General features: G+C 30.1%; 2 protein-coding genes across 4 annotated transcripts; both read left to right on the top strand.

Moving 5' to 3' along the window:
• The first annotated feature begins 2,539 nt into the window (after positions 1 to 2,539).
• LOC113864288 (G-type lectin S-receptor-like serine/threonine-protein kinase At4g27290) lies at positions 2,540 to 6,640 on the top strand. The gene is made up of 7 exons (XM_027497842.1): positions 2,540 to 3,831; positions 3,947 to 4,072; positions 5,225 to 5,376; positions 5,485 to 5,695; positions 5,795 to 6,032; positions 6,112 to 6,262; positions 6,335 to 6,640. The coding sequence occupies exons 1-7, from the start codon at positions 2,550 to 2,552 to the stop codon at positions 6,638 to 6,640; spliced, it is 2,466 nt and encodes an 821-aa protein (XP_027353643.1). The 5' UTR covers positions 2,540 to 2,549.
• A 3,356-nt stretch (positions 6,641 to 9,996) lies between these two features.
• LOC113864286 (G-type lectin S-receptor-like serine/threonine-protein kinase At4g27290) lies at positions 9,997 to 14,549 on the top strand. Of its 3 annotated transcripts, XM_027497841.1 has the most exons (9): positions 10,185 to 10,301; positions 10,400 to 10,741; positions 10,976 to 11,534; positions 11,705 to 11,827; positions 13,059 to 13,216; positions 13,340 to 13,550; positions 13,653 to 13,890; positions 13,976 to 14,126; positions 14,198 to 14,549. In XM_027497841.1, exons 2-9 carry the CDS (start codon positions 10,493 to 10,495, stop codon positions 14,501 to 14,503), a joined length of 1,995 nt encoding a protein of 664 aa, XP_027353642.1. In that variant the 5' UTR covers positions 10,185 to 10,301; positions 10,400 to 10,492; the 3' UTR covers positions 14,504 to 14,549. The 3 variants fall into 3 exon arrangements, with proteins under 3 accessions (XP_027353641.1, XP_027353640.1, XP_027353642.1); XM_027497840.1 differs by having other exon boundaries at positions 9,997 to 10,741; positions 11,717 to 11,827; XM_027497839.1 differs by having other exon boundaries at positions 9,997 to 10,741.
• Positions 14,550 to 15,814: the final 1,265 nt, after the last annotated feature.

The raw sequence follows: 15,814 nt of genomic DNA, 5'->3' as shown, positions 1-15,814 counted from the left end.
ACCTACCCTACTAAGTGTGGCTCCCCATCTATAGCATCATCAAGATGTCCAAACCTCATTATCATCAAGATGCAAATAAATGTACTCATGATTACAATTAAATAATCGTGCTAAAATTGAAACTTATTACAGAATAATATTTAAATTTATTTTAAAAATATATAAACTTTATAGATATCAAAACCTTATTCAAACTTTATTTATACATGTGTTTGTAAATGGGTACGTAAGTTTGGAATGATTTTTTGATCAAGTGATTTTATTCAAAGTTGGATTTGGATTTGGATAAAATGTTAAGCATATATTATGTAGTGGATTCAATGAAATTCTTGAATGTTTGGGTGTGTATGTATATTTATGGTTGGTTTGGTGTATATAAATAGGATACTGAATCAATTATGAAATGGCAACCTTATATTTTTGAAATCGTATAAAAAATATTCCGTGATAACACAACATATTCTTTAAAAAGTATTTAGCAAAGCTTGTAGGGGGTGCATGATATGGGGTAAAGAACTTGTGAAAAAACTAACAATTTTTTTTAAATGGCAAGGTTTTTACTCTAAAACAGTAATTACATTAGTATTATATATTACGCATAGGAAAGAAAAAAAAAATCTTTATATATTAAATTTAAGCCTTTATTTTTAAACAAGAGGGCCTTAGAAATTATTTTTTTATTATTTTATGTGACTTTTATTGCATTTAATTTTTTGAAAATTCAGTTTTAACTTGAATTTTAAAGTTTAGTGTTATGAAATAAAATACTTTTTAATTTATAAAATTTATTAAATTTTAAAATGATTATGCAATATATTCTTAATTTTTTTTAAAAATTATTTAAATATAATAATTTTAAAAACGAGTGTCAAAAGATGAACACGAAATTCATGATTTCTAGCTGCAACGGGCTTAATATGAACGGGGGCATAGTTAATGCTTCAATCCCTTGAGCATTGCCATATCTAAGAAACACTTTTTATCCTTTCGTGTATAAGAAGTTATAAAAGTAATTTTTATATAAAGTAATTGATAATAAAAGATTGGGATGGTTTTAAAATGAGTTTAGTTTTAGTGTATCGTTAGTGTAAACTTATTTTACTATTTGTGAATGTCTGTCAACCAGCGTAATTATTTTTATTTTTAAGTATATTTAAATTAAATGTTATATATATATATATAAAATTAAAATTTGTTTTGGTTTGTGCTTTAAAAAATAATGTGAATGTGTACTTTACACCTACACGGATCTGAGTTGATTTCTTCAATCAATCTATTTATTTATATATTTGAGCTATCATGATATTTTACCTTCGTCTGATGTTGACTTTTCTCATAAAACAAACATTTTTATCGAGGTATTTTCTCAGGCTTGATTGGATCTTCTTTGGCAAAAATAGCCACCATAGAAATAGAAAAATCACTCATGTCATGTTCACAAACACTATAATCAATTCTTAATTTGATTACCAGGAAGTTTCGTGGAATCCCATCTTGCAGATGATGAAGGCAAACAGCACCGATGAGGACGAAATTGCAGGTGGCCATACATATTCACGAGTCTAAACATCACACATTGCCACCATCCATAATGACAATTTTTCTAGCTCTACAAGAGAAACAAGTGAAAAAAATGGACCCCATGAAAGCATCACTTAACACATGTTTGTTGGTTATATGTTTAAAGTCAAATTATCTTGCTTTTCAAATATGATATCCTCATTGTTATTATAAATATAATTGTGCTATGCATGCACATGGCTCATTCCTGTAGCAAGACCACCCCCATTCTAATTTCTATTGACTTTTCTTGCATTTTATGTTAAATCTATGTCAACATTCTAAAGAGAATTTGAACCAAACTTTAAAATATAATTATTTAACGCAACAATTCAAGTACACATATTTAAATATAACGAAATATTTGAAATTAAAAGATATATGATTTGAAACTGAAGCTAACTAAGACGACTTCGTATATAAAGCAATTTGAAACGAACCATTCAACCATCAACAGATGGAAAGTGTAACGAAACTATAATATATTTAAAATTAACAATTGTACCTAAAGCTATGAAGTATGAGTACTTTAAAACTACAATTTACTCGTATAGTACTCATACCAAATATTCGATGCATGTATTATTTTTATTTTTACTATATACTTTTTCTTTAGATATATAGAGATTAATATATATCTTAACTGAAATGTGTTATTTAGATTTAAATTCAATTAAATTTATATTTTTAATAATTTTTCAAGAAATTAAAGGTAAGTGATAATACAATGGTGATGATAAATTAATATAATAAAATATCATTTACTTATATAATTTTACCATATCTATATTTTATTTTTCAAAAAACTAATATATGTACATGTCGTACTATACAGTACTGAGTCCTATTCATATTCATGGAACATAGAACTAAACTAATAATATCATTGACTGAGTTAGGTGGGAAATTTCGATGAAGTACGCGAAGTTATGCTACGAACTTCAACATTTAAATTCTTGTATGTAATCGTGAGAAAACAATAGGGAGCAATGGAGATTCTTCCCGTTATGCTTCTTGTAACCAACATACTAATTTTCTTCTCTAAAATATCTTTTGCTGTAGATATCATTGCCCAGAATGAGTCACTTTTCTATAACACGACCTTAGTTTCAAAGGATGAAACCTTTGAGTTGGGTTTCTTCAACCCGGGTAATTCTTCAAACCGTTACATAGGAATCTGGTACAAAAATATACCAGACAGAACAGTAGTTTGGGTTGCAAACCGTGGCAACCCAATCAAAGACGACTCCAGCAAGTTGATGATAAGCACAGAGGGAAACCTCGTACTTCTCAATCAAAACAACACCATTATTTGGTCAACAAACGCAACAACAAAAAGGGTCAACGTAGTAGCACAGCTATTAAACTCGGGTAACTTTGTTCTAAGAGATGAGAAAGACAACGATCCTCAAAACTACTTGTGGCAGAGCTTTGATTACCCTTCAGACTCCTTTCTACCAGGAATGAAAATTGGATGGGACTTCAGAAAGGGCCTTGATAGGCGCATAACTGCATGGAGAAATTGGGATGACCCTTCTATTGGGGACTTTACATGGGGTGTTGTACCTACAAATAACCCTGAAGAGGTAATGTTGAGAGGGTCAAAAGAGGTATTCAGAAGTGGCCCTTCAACGGGTACTCAATTTAGTGGCAACCCTTCAGTGATAAACAATACAATACTTAACTACTCTTTTGTGTCTAACAATGATGAGTTATATGTCACAGCTAGCCTCATTGATAAATCGGTGATCACAAGAATTGTGTTGAATCAAACACTTTCTGTTCGCCAACGCTTGACATGGAGCAAACAAAGCAAAACATGGAGGATGTCTTCACAATTGCCTAGTGATTTATGTGACACCTATAACATTTGTGGTGCTTTTGGGATTTGTGTCATTGGTAATGCACCCGTGTGCAATTGTTTAGATGGGTTCAAGCCCAAATCGCCTCAAAATTGGACCCAAATGGATTGGAATGAAGGATGTGTGCACAATGAAAGGTGGAGGTGTAAGGAAAAGAATAAGGATGGTTTTAAAAAATTTAGTAATGTGAAGGCACCGGACACTAAAAGATCATGGGTTAATGCAAGTATGACACTTGATGAATGTAGGATCAAGTGTTGGGAAAATTGTTCTTGTTCGGCTTATACAAATACAGACCTTAGGGGAGGTGGTCGTGGCTGTGCCATTTGGTTTGGTGATTTGTTAGATATGAGATTGATTGCAAATGGTGGACAAGATGTGTATATTAGATTGCCGGTGGAAGAAACAGGTATGAGCATTCATTTTGGTTTTGTCACTATGGAAATGTTGCTAAAATTTAATTTTTTTCAACACCCATTTTTCTTCACATATTGATGACTATATATTTCATTTTTTTCATGAAGAAAATCAAGGTGTAGAAGGTGGGTCAAAACAGAAGGTGGTTGTGATCGCAAGCACCATCTCCTCTGTTATTGCGATAGTACTAATTTTCGTATTTGTTTGTTGGAGGAACAAAACAAAAATCAAAGGTAAGCCTCTGCCTAACCCATATGCCTTTTCATAATGATTTTGTATTATTTCCACGGAAAAAGTTTAAGGCACATTTGGAATGGCCACATAAAGTCATAAAGACCCGTAATGATGTTATTAGGTCCATTCATTTAGAAATAAGAGGAAAGCGTGTGATCATAATCATGATATATATCATCGGAAGTTTTAAATATATATTTGATACTTTTTTTTTTTCTAAGCAAATATATATTTGATACTTACATTTTAATTCTTTTTTAGTCTTTCTGAACTCTTTATTTTTGTAAAATTATTGTTTTAACCCTATTGCTAGTGTAGACTACTAAAACATTGTTATACATCAAATTTTTTGTTAAATTACCGTACTAATAGAAATTAAAATAAAATTTTCAAAAAAATATATAGAAATTAAAAAAAAATTAAGAGAAATTAAAAACAATCGATAAAATATAAAGAGCAAAATATATTCAAGCCTTATATAAAAACACAATCATTTTACATTCATGCGTACCTCTTCCCAAATTATTGACTATCATATTTTTTTAATAAAATTTATTTAAATTAAAAAAATTTCATACCATAAACTCTGAATTAAGATAACATCAAAAGCAAACTTTCTTACCACAAGTTGTTGAGAATTTCTATTAACCCAAATTAAATTTCATAAAAACTAAATACTACATCACACTGTATTAACGAGAGAAGAAGAGAATTTTAAATATATCTAGATTCATAGAATTTTACTAGATAAACACAGTTGAATATGAACTTCCGGCACAATGATGAGCAAAAACATTTGGTACAATATACTTTTTCAACGAAATTATTGATTCTTTTGTCAAAACTTGATGTTTTCTCTTTTAATGAGAAGAGAGTAAACTATTTTAATTTGATATATTAGAGACTATGACTACATTTATTAAGGTTACCATTATTTTTTAATGGACTTAAACTCAAACTCAGTATCCAATTATTAATTTCATATTACCTTTTATTAGCAGTCTAAAAGACTTACAAAAATTAGATCAATTAAATATAAATGTTATTAATAAAATGTAGTCCTACTTATATTATTATATTATTAGAAATATAAATTTTTTAACACAAATTGGAATATGGTTTTTCTTATTTAAATTGTTAAATGGAAACAGAGATCTTAATGAGGATAAAAGAGGAGAACAACAAGAATAAAGAGGAAGACTTTGAGCTACCTCTGTTTGACCTTGTCTCGATAGCGCATGCCACTGATCACTTTTCAAATCACAATAAACTTGGTGAAGGTGGTTTTGGGCCTGTATACAGGGTAAGTGAGTAACATAGTTATTGATGATTAAGAAATGATCAAAGCATAAAAAATGATAATTACTGCATTTGATTTTCCTCCCTGTATGTGTATATGTGGTGTGTGAAGGGAAAACTGCTGGATGGACAAGAAATAGCTGTCAAGAGGCTTTCAAGAACATCTGGACAAGGGTTAAAAGAATTTCAAAATGAGGTTATTTTTTGTGCCAAACTTCAGCATCGAAATCTTGTTAAAGTTCTTGGTTGTTGTATTCAAGATAACGAGAAATTACTCGTATACGAATTTATGGCCAACAAAAGCCTTGATTTTTTTCTCTTTGGTTAGTGTCTCTGCCGAAACTGATTCTTAATTGAATTTAGAATTTCATTTTTCTCTTATAGTTTTTGCAATATTAGAAGATAACCATGAAATTTGGTAGATTCTGATCGCAGTAAACTTCTAGATTGGCCTAAGCGTTTTTGCATCATAAATGGAATTGCCCGTGGACTACTTTATCTTCATCAAGACTCAAGATTAAGGATCATACACAGAGATCTTAAGGCAAGTAATATTTTGTTAGATAATGAGATGAACCCAAAAATTTCAGATTTTGGTTTGGCTCGAATGTGTGGAGGTGATCAAATTGAAGGAAAAACAAATAGAGTAGTTGGCACATTGTAAGTATCTTTATTTGTTCTAAAATCTTATTACACATTAATCAAGTATCAAAATTAACTCTTTTGAATCTTTTTTCAGTGGTTATATGGCTCCTGAATATGCTTTTGATGGAATATTCTCCATCAAATCTGATGTATTTAGTTTTGGTGTATTATTACTTGAGATAGTAAGTGGTAAAAAAAATAGCAGACTCTTCTATCCGAATGACTACGATAACCTTACTGGACATGTGAGTGATATTGTTATATACTTTTTTTCACATAATGAAATGATAAATAACCACTCTTTCTAATTGTTTTAGGCATGGAAGTTGTGGAAAGAAGGCAATCCAACACAATTCATTGATTCTAGTTTGGAGGATTCGTGTATTCTATCTGAAGCTATACGTTGCATTCATATTGGTCTTTTATGTGTTCAACAACATCCTAATAATAGGCCATCAATGGCATCTATAGTTGTATTACTGAGCAACGAAAATGAGTTGCCTCTGCCGAAGGATCCTAGCTACTTAACCGAAGAAAACTCAATTGAAAAACATATTTATGCAGAAAATACAACATCTTCTTCGGTTAATGACCTCACTATCTCAATTTTAAGTGACAGATAGATAACATTATTTTAGTTCTTAATTGTCTATTAACTTTTTATTTTTATATATATCTTAATTTTTGTACTCAGATGTTTGTTGATTTTTTTTAAATATGTTTTTATCAGCAAAATTTTGACACTGTTACTCTGCCAATTATAGGTATGTAAAAGTTAATTTGAAAATTTTATTAGTAATGGAGATGTCTGTCTTAACAGTGCAAAAATTTCAAATTTAATAACAAAAGTTTAAATGTTGCATGGCTAGAAGTCATTCAAGCATGTTACCCAACCCTATATTACTTTTTAGAGAGATTTTTGAATGTTATATAAGAGATTTATAAGCCATTCCTAGATGTATTGTAAAATACTTATATGAATTATATATGAAAATAGAAGAAAACATATAGTTTTTTTTTTTTTTTTTTTTTTTGTAGAAGGCATAATTCAATGCACTGGAATGCGGAGATTCATCGCTAACAATAATTGAAAAAGTTATGATTTCCTCTAAACTTCTTGTTGACTTAAATTCATTTAAAATCAAATGAGTTATTAAAACATTAGCTTTCTCAAAATTACAAGTAATGAGTATTAAATACCTTGAAGACTGAATTTTATTTATTCTTGAATTTTAATTAACGCAATCACTCGCCCCACCAAACAGCTTTTGATAGGATTCAATACTTGAGCTCAACAACTTGAGAATAAGAATTATTTCCATTAGTAATTAATAGTCAATGGTCGATATTCTTTTTAATATAAAATTAACTCTGACATCATTACCATTATTATACGTAATTTTATTGGGCAAGAACCAACGTGGACTTGCAAAATTCACGCATGCAATAATAATTAGCTTTAGAATATGGACAATTAAGTTAGGCAATAGTTTTATGATGGATAAAATTTTGTCAACTACATGACGCAACAAAAATATATAACGAAGCAAAAAACAATAGCACCTTCACTTGTAGAAAGTCTAAAATAGGATTAATAATTAAAACTGCAAGGACTTGTGAGATTGCATGTTTGGGCATATATATATAACTCCACCTTCTTTTACGTACACTTCTTGGAGTTAATAATTACATATGAAGTCTTAATAGTTGCTCCATATGAAAGCTGATTATGCACACAAGTTGACGAACAATCTGATCATACTCTCTTTCTCACACACCCACATCAATAAACATTAGTTCAACGTGCGATTAAAGTCAACGAAATTTGTGCATTCAGATTGTATTGGTCGTTTTCGGTAGTTTGGGTGAATGGAAGGATGAAGAGGCAAGGGAAATTAAAACTCTTTATTTGGGTTGATTAGAAGAGAGGAAAGTTTGTAATTTTTAATTAACAACCTTTATTTCTTGAATTTTAAATCTATGTACTTTGAACTTTTACTAAACTTAAGCATATATGTAAGTGACACTACGCCAGAATAGAGATCTGAGAGTGGTTCTATTTTAGATTAGAGAGCGTTTAAAACTGCTCTAAAATCCTGGGCTATCTGATGTGTTATATTTAAGAGAGCGGTTAAACAACCGCTCTCAAAAGTTAATATTGGAGAGCAGTTTCAGGCAGCGCTCTCCAAAATATAGGTGTAAGATTAGAGAGCGGTTCTTGGAACCGCTCTCCAAAGTATAAATATAGACCGCGAATTTGAAATTTGAAATTAATTTTTTTTTAGTTTTCGATCTGTTGTAAAGTAAAATTAATTTATTATTACGTTTAAATTAAAATTTAAAATTAATTTCTTTGTGAGTTTTCTTTATTTTTATCACAAATCAAAATTGAATCTTGAGTTTATCCATTTGGTGTTAACCAAAGACAATCCATATATGCATGAAGCAAACAGAAAAAAAAAAAAAAAAACAAATTAGTAGGATGATTTTTAACGTTAATAGAGAGAAAAAAAAAAAAAGAGAATGGATGATTCACCATTAACAAAGAGAAGAAGAAAGAAAGAAAGAACAAAGAAGTACCTACAAATGTGAAAAAAATTTGTTAGCGCAGAAATATGAAGAGAACAACAGAGAATAAAGAGGTAACTACATATATGAAAAAAAAAAACTAATTATTAGCGCAAAGAAGATTAAGAGAGAAGGATGAAGAAATACCTACAGATGTGAAAAAAAAAAACTAATTTGTTAATGAGAGAAGACAAAGAGAGCATGCTAACAGAAAAGATGAAGAGAACATAAGAGAGCAAAGAAGAAGAACAGAACTTACAATAAAAGAGACCAACTTTATTAGCTAAGAAGAATAATTACGTTGAACGTGTTTCATTTATAAATGACTTTAGAGAGCGGTTAACAGAGAACCGCTCTCCAAGAATGATTTTAGAGAGCGGTTCTTTGTTAACAGCTCTCAGAAGTATGACTTTAGAGAGCAGTTAATAGAGAACCGCTCTCAGAAGTATACTTTGAAAGTGGTTAACAGAGAATCGTTCTCTAAATATATAATTACAAAACAGTTTTTACTAATCGCTATATAAATTAGGGCTTCAAAAACTCATTTCTGGCGTAGTGTAATAAAATGTCTTAGAAATATTGTGTTTTCAGATTCACTGCAATGGTTTTAAGTAAGATGTTAGGCTAGATGAGGTATTCATCGTTAGATTGTTCAATGCTTCTATTAATTGGGGATCTGTGGAAGGTTAATGCTATTTTGAGATGATGATTCGAGAATATGTCGCAAAATCTTGGATTGGGCATTATTGACTTTGTAATGTTTTTTTATATTGATTTAACATCAGAAAAGTTATACTGATATATTTGTGGTATATTTGTAGTGTTTGTTATTGGTAGATGTTTTGCAAGAGTTGGTTGCTTATTTCATCGATCTATCACATTCGAAAGGGATCCTATTTTGCAAATTTTGCATGATTAAGACTATGACCGATTATTTAGGTCAAACCAAATTCATGTAGGCCATGAAAATAAAATATTTTGTATCCATCCACACATGACAAACCATATACTATTACTTGCTTAATTAAACTCGATTTATAAGGCTCAAGTTAAGATTTTTTTCATATTTAATAATGATGACTTAAGTTTAGAATATAAATGTTCACAGTTAAACAATTGATACTTTAGAAGAAAACGTAATTTAACGGGACAAGAAAAATTTAAAACAAGTAGTTTGAATTTACAAATAAAATTTTGAGAAAAATAAAATAAATTAAAGAAAGTAGTTTGGGCCAATGGCCAAAACATGAACCTCGTATCTTCTGTTGTGAATCACATTCCGGTCAACTTATGGCAGCATAAAGTATACCAAGTCAACCCGGAAATAATAATAGCAACCGTAATCATATTAATTACCCCAACGCCCCTTCTTTATGGCATATCCTATATGCTCATAACAAGTGGCTGTGAGCACCAATTACCAAAAAATGGCCACCATTACTACTATGCTTGTTATTTCCAAACTAGTAGTAACATTTTTCTTCCCTCAAATTTCCTCTGCAGTCGACACCATTAACAACTTTCAACCACTTCATGATGGCACCACGTTGGTTTCTAACGATGAAACCTTCGAACTGGGTTTCTTCACTCCAGGTAGTTCCATAAACCGATACATTGGAATTTGGTACAAAAATATCCATGTCCCAACCGTTGTTTGGGTCGCCAACCGTGACAATCCAACTACCGACAACTCCAGCGTTTTGTGCATAAGCAAAGGCAACCTCGTACTTCTCAGCAAAAATAAAAGTCTTGTTTGGTCAGCAAACTTGTCAACAAAGGCGTTGAGTCTGAGTCCCTTTGTGCAACTCTTAAACACCGGAAATCTAGTACTTAAAGAGAAGAACAACGAAGAAGAAAGGGTCTTGTGGCAGAGTTTTGATTATCCAACAGATACACTATTACCTGAAATGAAGCTAGGATGGGACCTTAAAACTGGTCTCAATAGACGTTTAACTGCATGGAAAAACTGGGATGACCCATCTTCAGGGGATTTTTCTTGGGGAATTGTGCTTGGCAACAACCCTGAATCGGTAATGTGGAAGGGTTCTGTCGAATACTATAGAGGTGGCCCTTGGAATGGGGTTCAATTCAGTGGCTCACCGGCATTGAGGGCTAATCCAATTTTTGACTACAAATTTGTCAACAATTCAGATGAGGTGTTAAAATAGTATCTTCATCATTTTTACAATATTTTAGTACATCTTAACTCATATTTTATGATTAATCTTTCTTAATTCTTCAAGGACTGCTTAATTTTAAAAATTAATTTTTGTTTTTGTATGTACACACATTGATGTGATTAGTCTCCTGTAAATCAAGATAAATTAATAATAAGATACGTAATTCTCCAATCTAAAATCTCAAATTTTTTTTCTTCTTATTTTGAACAGGTGTACTACACGTACGACTTGAATAATAAGTCTGTAATTTCAATACTTGTTATGAATGGAACCCTTCATTTTCGCCAACGAATCACGTGGATTCCAAAATATGGAACTTGGAGTGTGTACCAGTCTGTGCCGAAAGATAACTGCGATGCTTATGGCCGATGTGGGCCTTATGGGAATTGCATTGTTGATGATTCACCTATTTGTCAGTGCTTGAAAGGGTTCAATCCAAAATCACCCCTGAATTGGGGTATGATGGATTGGTCACAAGGATGTGTGCGTAGTGAACCATGGAGCTGCAGGGTCAAGGATAAAGATGGTTTTATAAGATTGAGTGATATGAAATTGCCTAATACTACACAGTCTTGGGTCAATAAGAGTATGACACTAGAGGATTGCAAGGCCAAGTGTTGGGAAAATTGTTCTTGCACGGCTTATTCTAACTTAGATGTAAGTGGTGCAGGTAGTGGCTGTGTAATTTGGTTTGGTGATCTTGTTGATTTGAGATTGTTTTCAAATGGTGGGCAGGATCTATATATTCGAATGGCTACTTCAGAGATAGGTGATTGCTTTGATTTGCTTCTATTGTTTTCCTTCATTTTATATTAAATGTCACTCAGTATTAATGTATATAAATACATATATAACCAAAGAGAGTATCTTCCATAGTTACAGGGACATGGCAGTGTCTTCGGGTCTAACCAGTGTTTTATGTTTTTCTTTTCTGTGAACCTGTAAATGCAGATGTGCGGCATAAGAAAAAGGTAGTTTTGGTAATTATAATTCCACTTGTAGCGGTTTTTATGATGCTATTGGCATTTTCCTACATTTGCCGGTCCAAAAGAAAGTGTAGAGGTATAATTTTTAGTCATCTGCTTCCTTATTAATTTCACAAGTTTCTAAGGTTTTTGTTAACACTTACTACACTGTAAAGTGAAATGCTCTGAATAAATTTATCAACCCCCCCGCCCCCCTACATACACGCACAAAATATTACTACTAATTAACTCTTTATATTGGTCAAACTTTTTACTATGACATATACATGGTACACAAATACATTCTTTATATTTAGCACCCCTAAATTTTATCCTCTTTGTAAATAAATACTTTATAAATTTTAATTTCATCCTAGTTGATCCTTAAACATCAAATTTATTTTATTTTTTGCAATCAAACACTTAGAAAATTTGGTGTTCAACTTACCCTTAGACTTCACTAATTTTATAAATATACACCCTGCTCTTTAATTTTGTTTCAATTAATCTTTAAACTTTATAATTCTTGCAAATAGCCCATTCTATCAATTAAGTTAGTGCTAAAATCATTCAATAAAACATTTGATAAATTATTTATCTTCATACTAATCATTCATTCAAATTTTTGTGTTATAATCCTTTTTTCTTTTCTAAATATCATAACGTAATTCAGATTCCAAACTCTAGAAAAGAATACAAAGAAATAAAAATAATCCACTATAAATATTTATTATATAATTAAGAAATGTTTTCTCTGTATTTTTTATTTTATTTTTTTGCAAAACTATTGCTATATTATTATTATTATTATTATTATTATTATTATATAATTTTTTTATTTTTTTATTTTTATGTTTAGAATAATGAAGATTTAAGATAAATAAGTGGTTAAAATTTTTTCTTCATAATTGTATTTAAATTAAAATTTTAATCATATAAAAATAAATTTTAAGAATCAATTGTGATGAAAATAAAGTTTGAGGTATATATAGCGAAGATCATATGCATAAATATTATATATATATATATATATATAATATAATATATAATAATAGATGAGATATTAATTAACTAGTTTTTGATCCAAAGTATCTAATCTCTTCTTAATAGTTGTCTTATTATAAACCTTGTTAAATTTTTTAATATTTCATTTGATTATCTGGAGAAAAAAAAAAAGCCTTCACCCCCCTCCTATTGTTGGATTCCTTGAGATAGCACAATAGACTAGTTTTAAATTTGGTGCGTTGCATACACTTAAAAATTAAAATCAAGTTTTTGGTTGATGTTCTTTCTTCTTGATTATATTGGTTCCCATTACTATTTTGAAGAGAAAGCAAACAAAAGGTTGTCAACTAAAAAGAAAGATGAGACCACACAAGAAGATATTGAGCTTCCAATCTTTGATCTTGCAACAATAGCTAATGCCACTAATGACTTCTCAGTTGACAACAAACTTGGCGAAGGTGGCTTTGGACATGTATACAAGGTAACATGCAACTTACCTATTACCAAAATCATGAATCTTTCATCAGACAAAGGAAAATTATGAATCTTATTATTAAATTTCCTTATATGTTATATTGTTTTCAAACTATGAATTGAAACATAGGGTACATTTGCAAATAGCCAAGAGATTGCTGTCAAAAGACTTTCGAGGAGCTCTGGACAAGGATCGAAAGAATTTAGAAATGAAGTTATATTGTGTACGAAGCTTCAGCATAGAAATCTTGTTGAGGTTATTGGTTGTTGCATTCAAGGAGAAGAGAAAATGTTACTTTATGAATACATGCCCAACAAAAGCCTAGACTCATTTTTATTCGGTTAGTGTCCACACTAAACTTATATTTAATTAAAGTTTGAATTGTTTTAAATTTTTCTGTTTTGAAAGAGAATACTGATCAACATAATGAAAATCATGACAGACTCTACTCTGAGCAAACATCTAAATTGGTCTATACGTTTCAATATAATAAGGGGAATTGCTCGAGGACTACTTTATCTTCATCAAGATTCTAGATTGAGGATTATACATAGAGATCTTAAGGCAAGTAATATTTTATTAGACAATGAGATGAATCCAAAAATTTCGGATTTTGGTTTGGCTCGAATGTGTGGAGGTGATCAAATTGAAGGGAAAACGAGTAGAATAGTTGGCACATAGTAAGTTAATTTCTTTAGTTATGATGAACTGTATTCAACATTAATAAAAAAAAAATCTAATTAACTTATTGTTGATTCTTTCTAGCGGTTACATGGCACCTGAATATGCTATTGATGGACTATTCTCTACCAAATCTGATGTATTTAGCTTTGGTATAATATTGTTGGAGATTGTAAGTGGAAAGAAAAACAATGGACTTGTCTTTACAAGTGACATGTATAATCTCATTGGGCATGTAAGTAATAAACCAATTTCAATTTCAATATAACGAAGTGGCCATTAAAAATTGGTTTTGCACTGTTGCAGGCTTGGAGGCTGTGGAAAGATGAGACCCCAATGAAATTGATTGATGATTGTCTAGGAAGCTCATGCATTTTATCCGAAGCTTTTCGATGCATTCATATTGGTCTTTTATGTGTGCAACAACACCCTAACGATAGACCAAATATGGCATCTGTGGTTGTGATGTTGAACAGTAATGATGCTTTGCCTCAACCAAATAAACCTGGTTTCTTAATGGATAAAGTTAAAATTGAAGGAGAATCTTCTTCTAGCAGAATGATATTTTCTTCAACTAACGAAGTAACTATGTCAGTGTTGGATGCTAGATAAAGATTTTTATGTTACTTATTATCATATACATAGACTTAATTAATTAGCACACAACTTTAAATGTACTTTTTTTGTTGTAAAGAATCTCTTGTTCGATCTAAAATTAATATATAATTATTCTCTGAAAATAACTTTAAAAAGTAATTAGATATGAATCGTTGTTCAAGGTCATACTTTTTTATTTTATTTTAATTATTTTTAAAATCATATTGTCTATGGCATTTTTCTTTCTCTTTCTTATTACTCTCATTCTCCTTTCACTCACTTTACTCGAGTTTATTAATGATCAATGGCGAATTAGGTGAGAACAAACTGCTGGGCTTCATTTATATTATATTAATTAATAATAAATCTTTTAATTATGTTATGAAAGATTAACATTAAAAAATAAAGAATAACAATCTGTTTTCTTTCTGAATTCAGGATTACATTATCATATTTATATAATATACCGTTAACCCATTCAACAGAGTGTGTAACGGAAAAACATAGAATCTGAAATCCGTTAGTCAGCGCAATTAATTAAAATGAAGGACGTGAATTATGAGTCTATAATTGAGAATAATTGAGTTTTAAAGAAGAAAGAGAAGAAGATACATATTTTATTTTTATATAAAATGAATTTATTATATTTATAAAAAGTAAATTAATTAAATATTAATTCATTAAATTTATATTAAGATATTATTTTAATTTTTTATTTTAAAAATTATATATCTCTTGGTGAACCTTATGCGTGTTATTGACAATTATTTGTGATTTGACGATTGGATAATAAATCGTGAAGAAATCAAAACAACTTGACTCAATCTAACATATCTTATTAATAGAAAATTGTTTAAAAAATATAATGTTCCAAGGAAAAGTCCAACTGAAGCAGAAGATTCGATGGACTCAAACAAAACATTTGCCAGTTAGTATTACTTATATTTATTTATAATTATTGTCAAATTTGTGACAGCGTCTACAATGACAAAACATAAAAGCGACATTTATATAATTTAAATAAAAAAATGTTTTGTCTAAATCATAAAAGCATAAATCAAGAGAATTGCCAGCATAGACTAAATAAACAAAACAAGCAGAAGTGGTGCTCTATATTTCCTCAATTTAAATACAATAAACAAATACCCAAGAAGTTTTGACTGGAATCCTCTTTTGGAATTATTCAAAATAATGATCAATCTTGAAAAATAACAGTACCCTCATTCATAAAATTATTTCCTCCTTATTATCTAATCTCCAATTATATCTTCAACTCTAGCCATTGTATGCTTTAATCTACACAAAATGGCGGCCATTCTTTCAACT

Source organism: Abrus precatorius, unplaced genomic scaffold (assembly GCF_003935025.1).
Source record: "Abrus precatorius isolate BTA unplaced genomic scaffold, Abrus_2018 Scaffold4, whole genome shotgun sequence".
Classification (NCBI taxonomy): domain Eukaryota; kingdom Viridiplantae; phylum Streptophyta; class Magnoliopsida; order Fabales; family Fabaceae; genus Abrus; species Abrus precatorius.
Note: the sequence above shows the minus strand (reverse complement) of the source record. Positions and strands in the feature narration are given on the sequence as shown.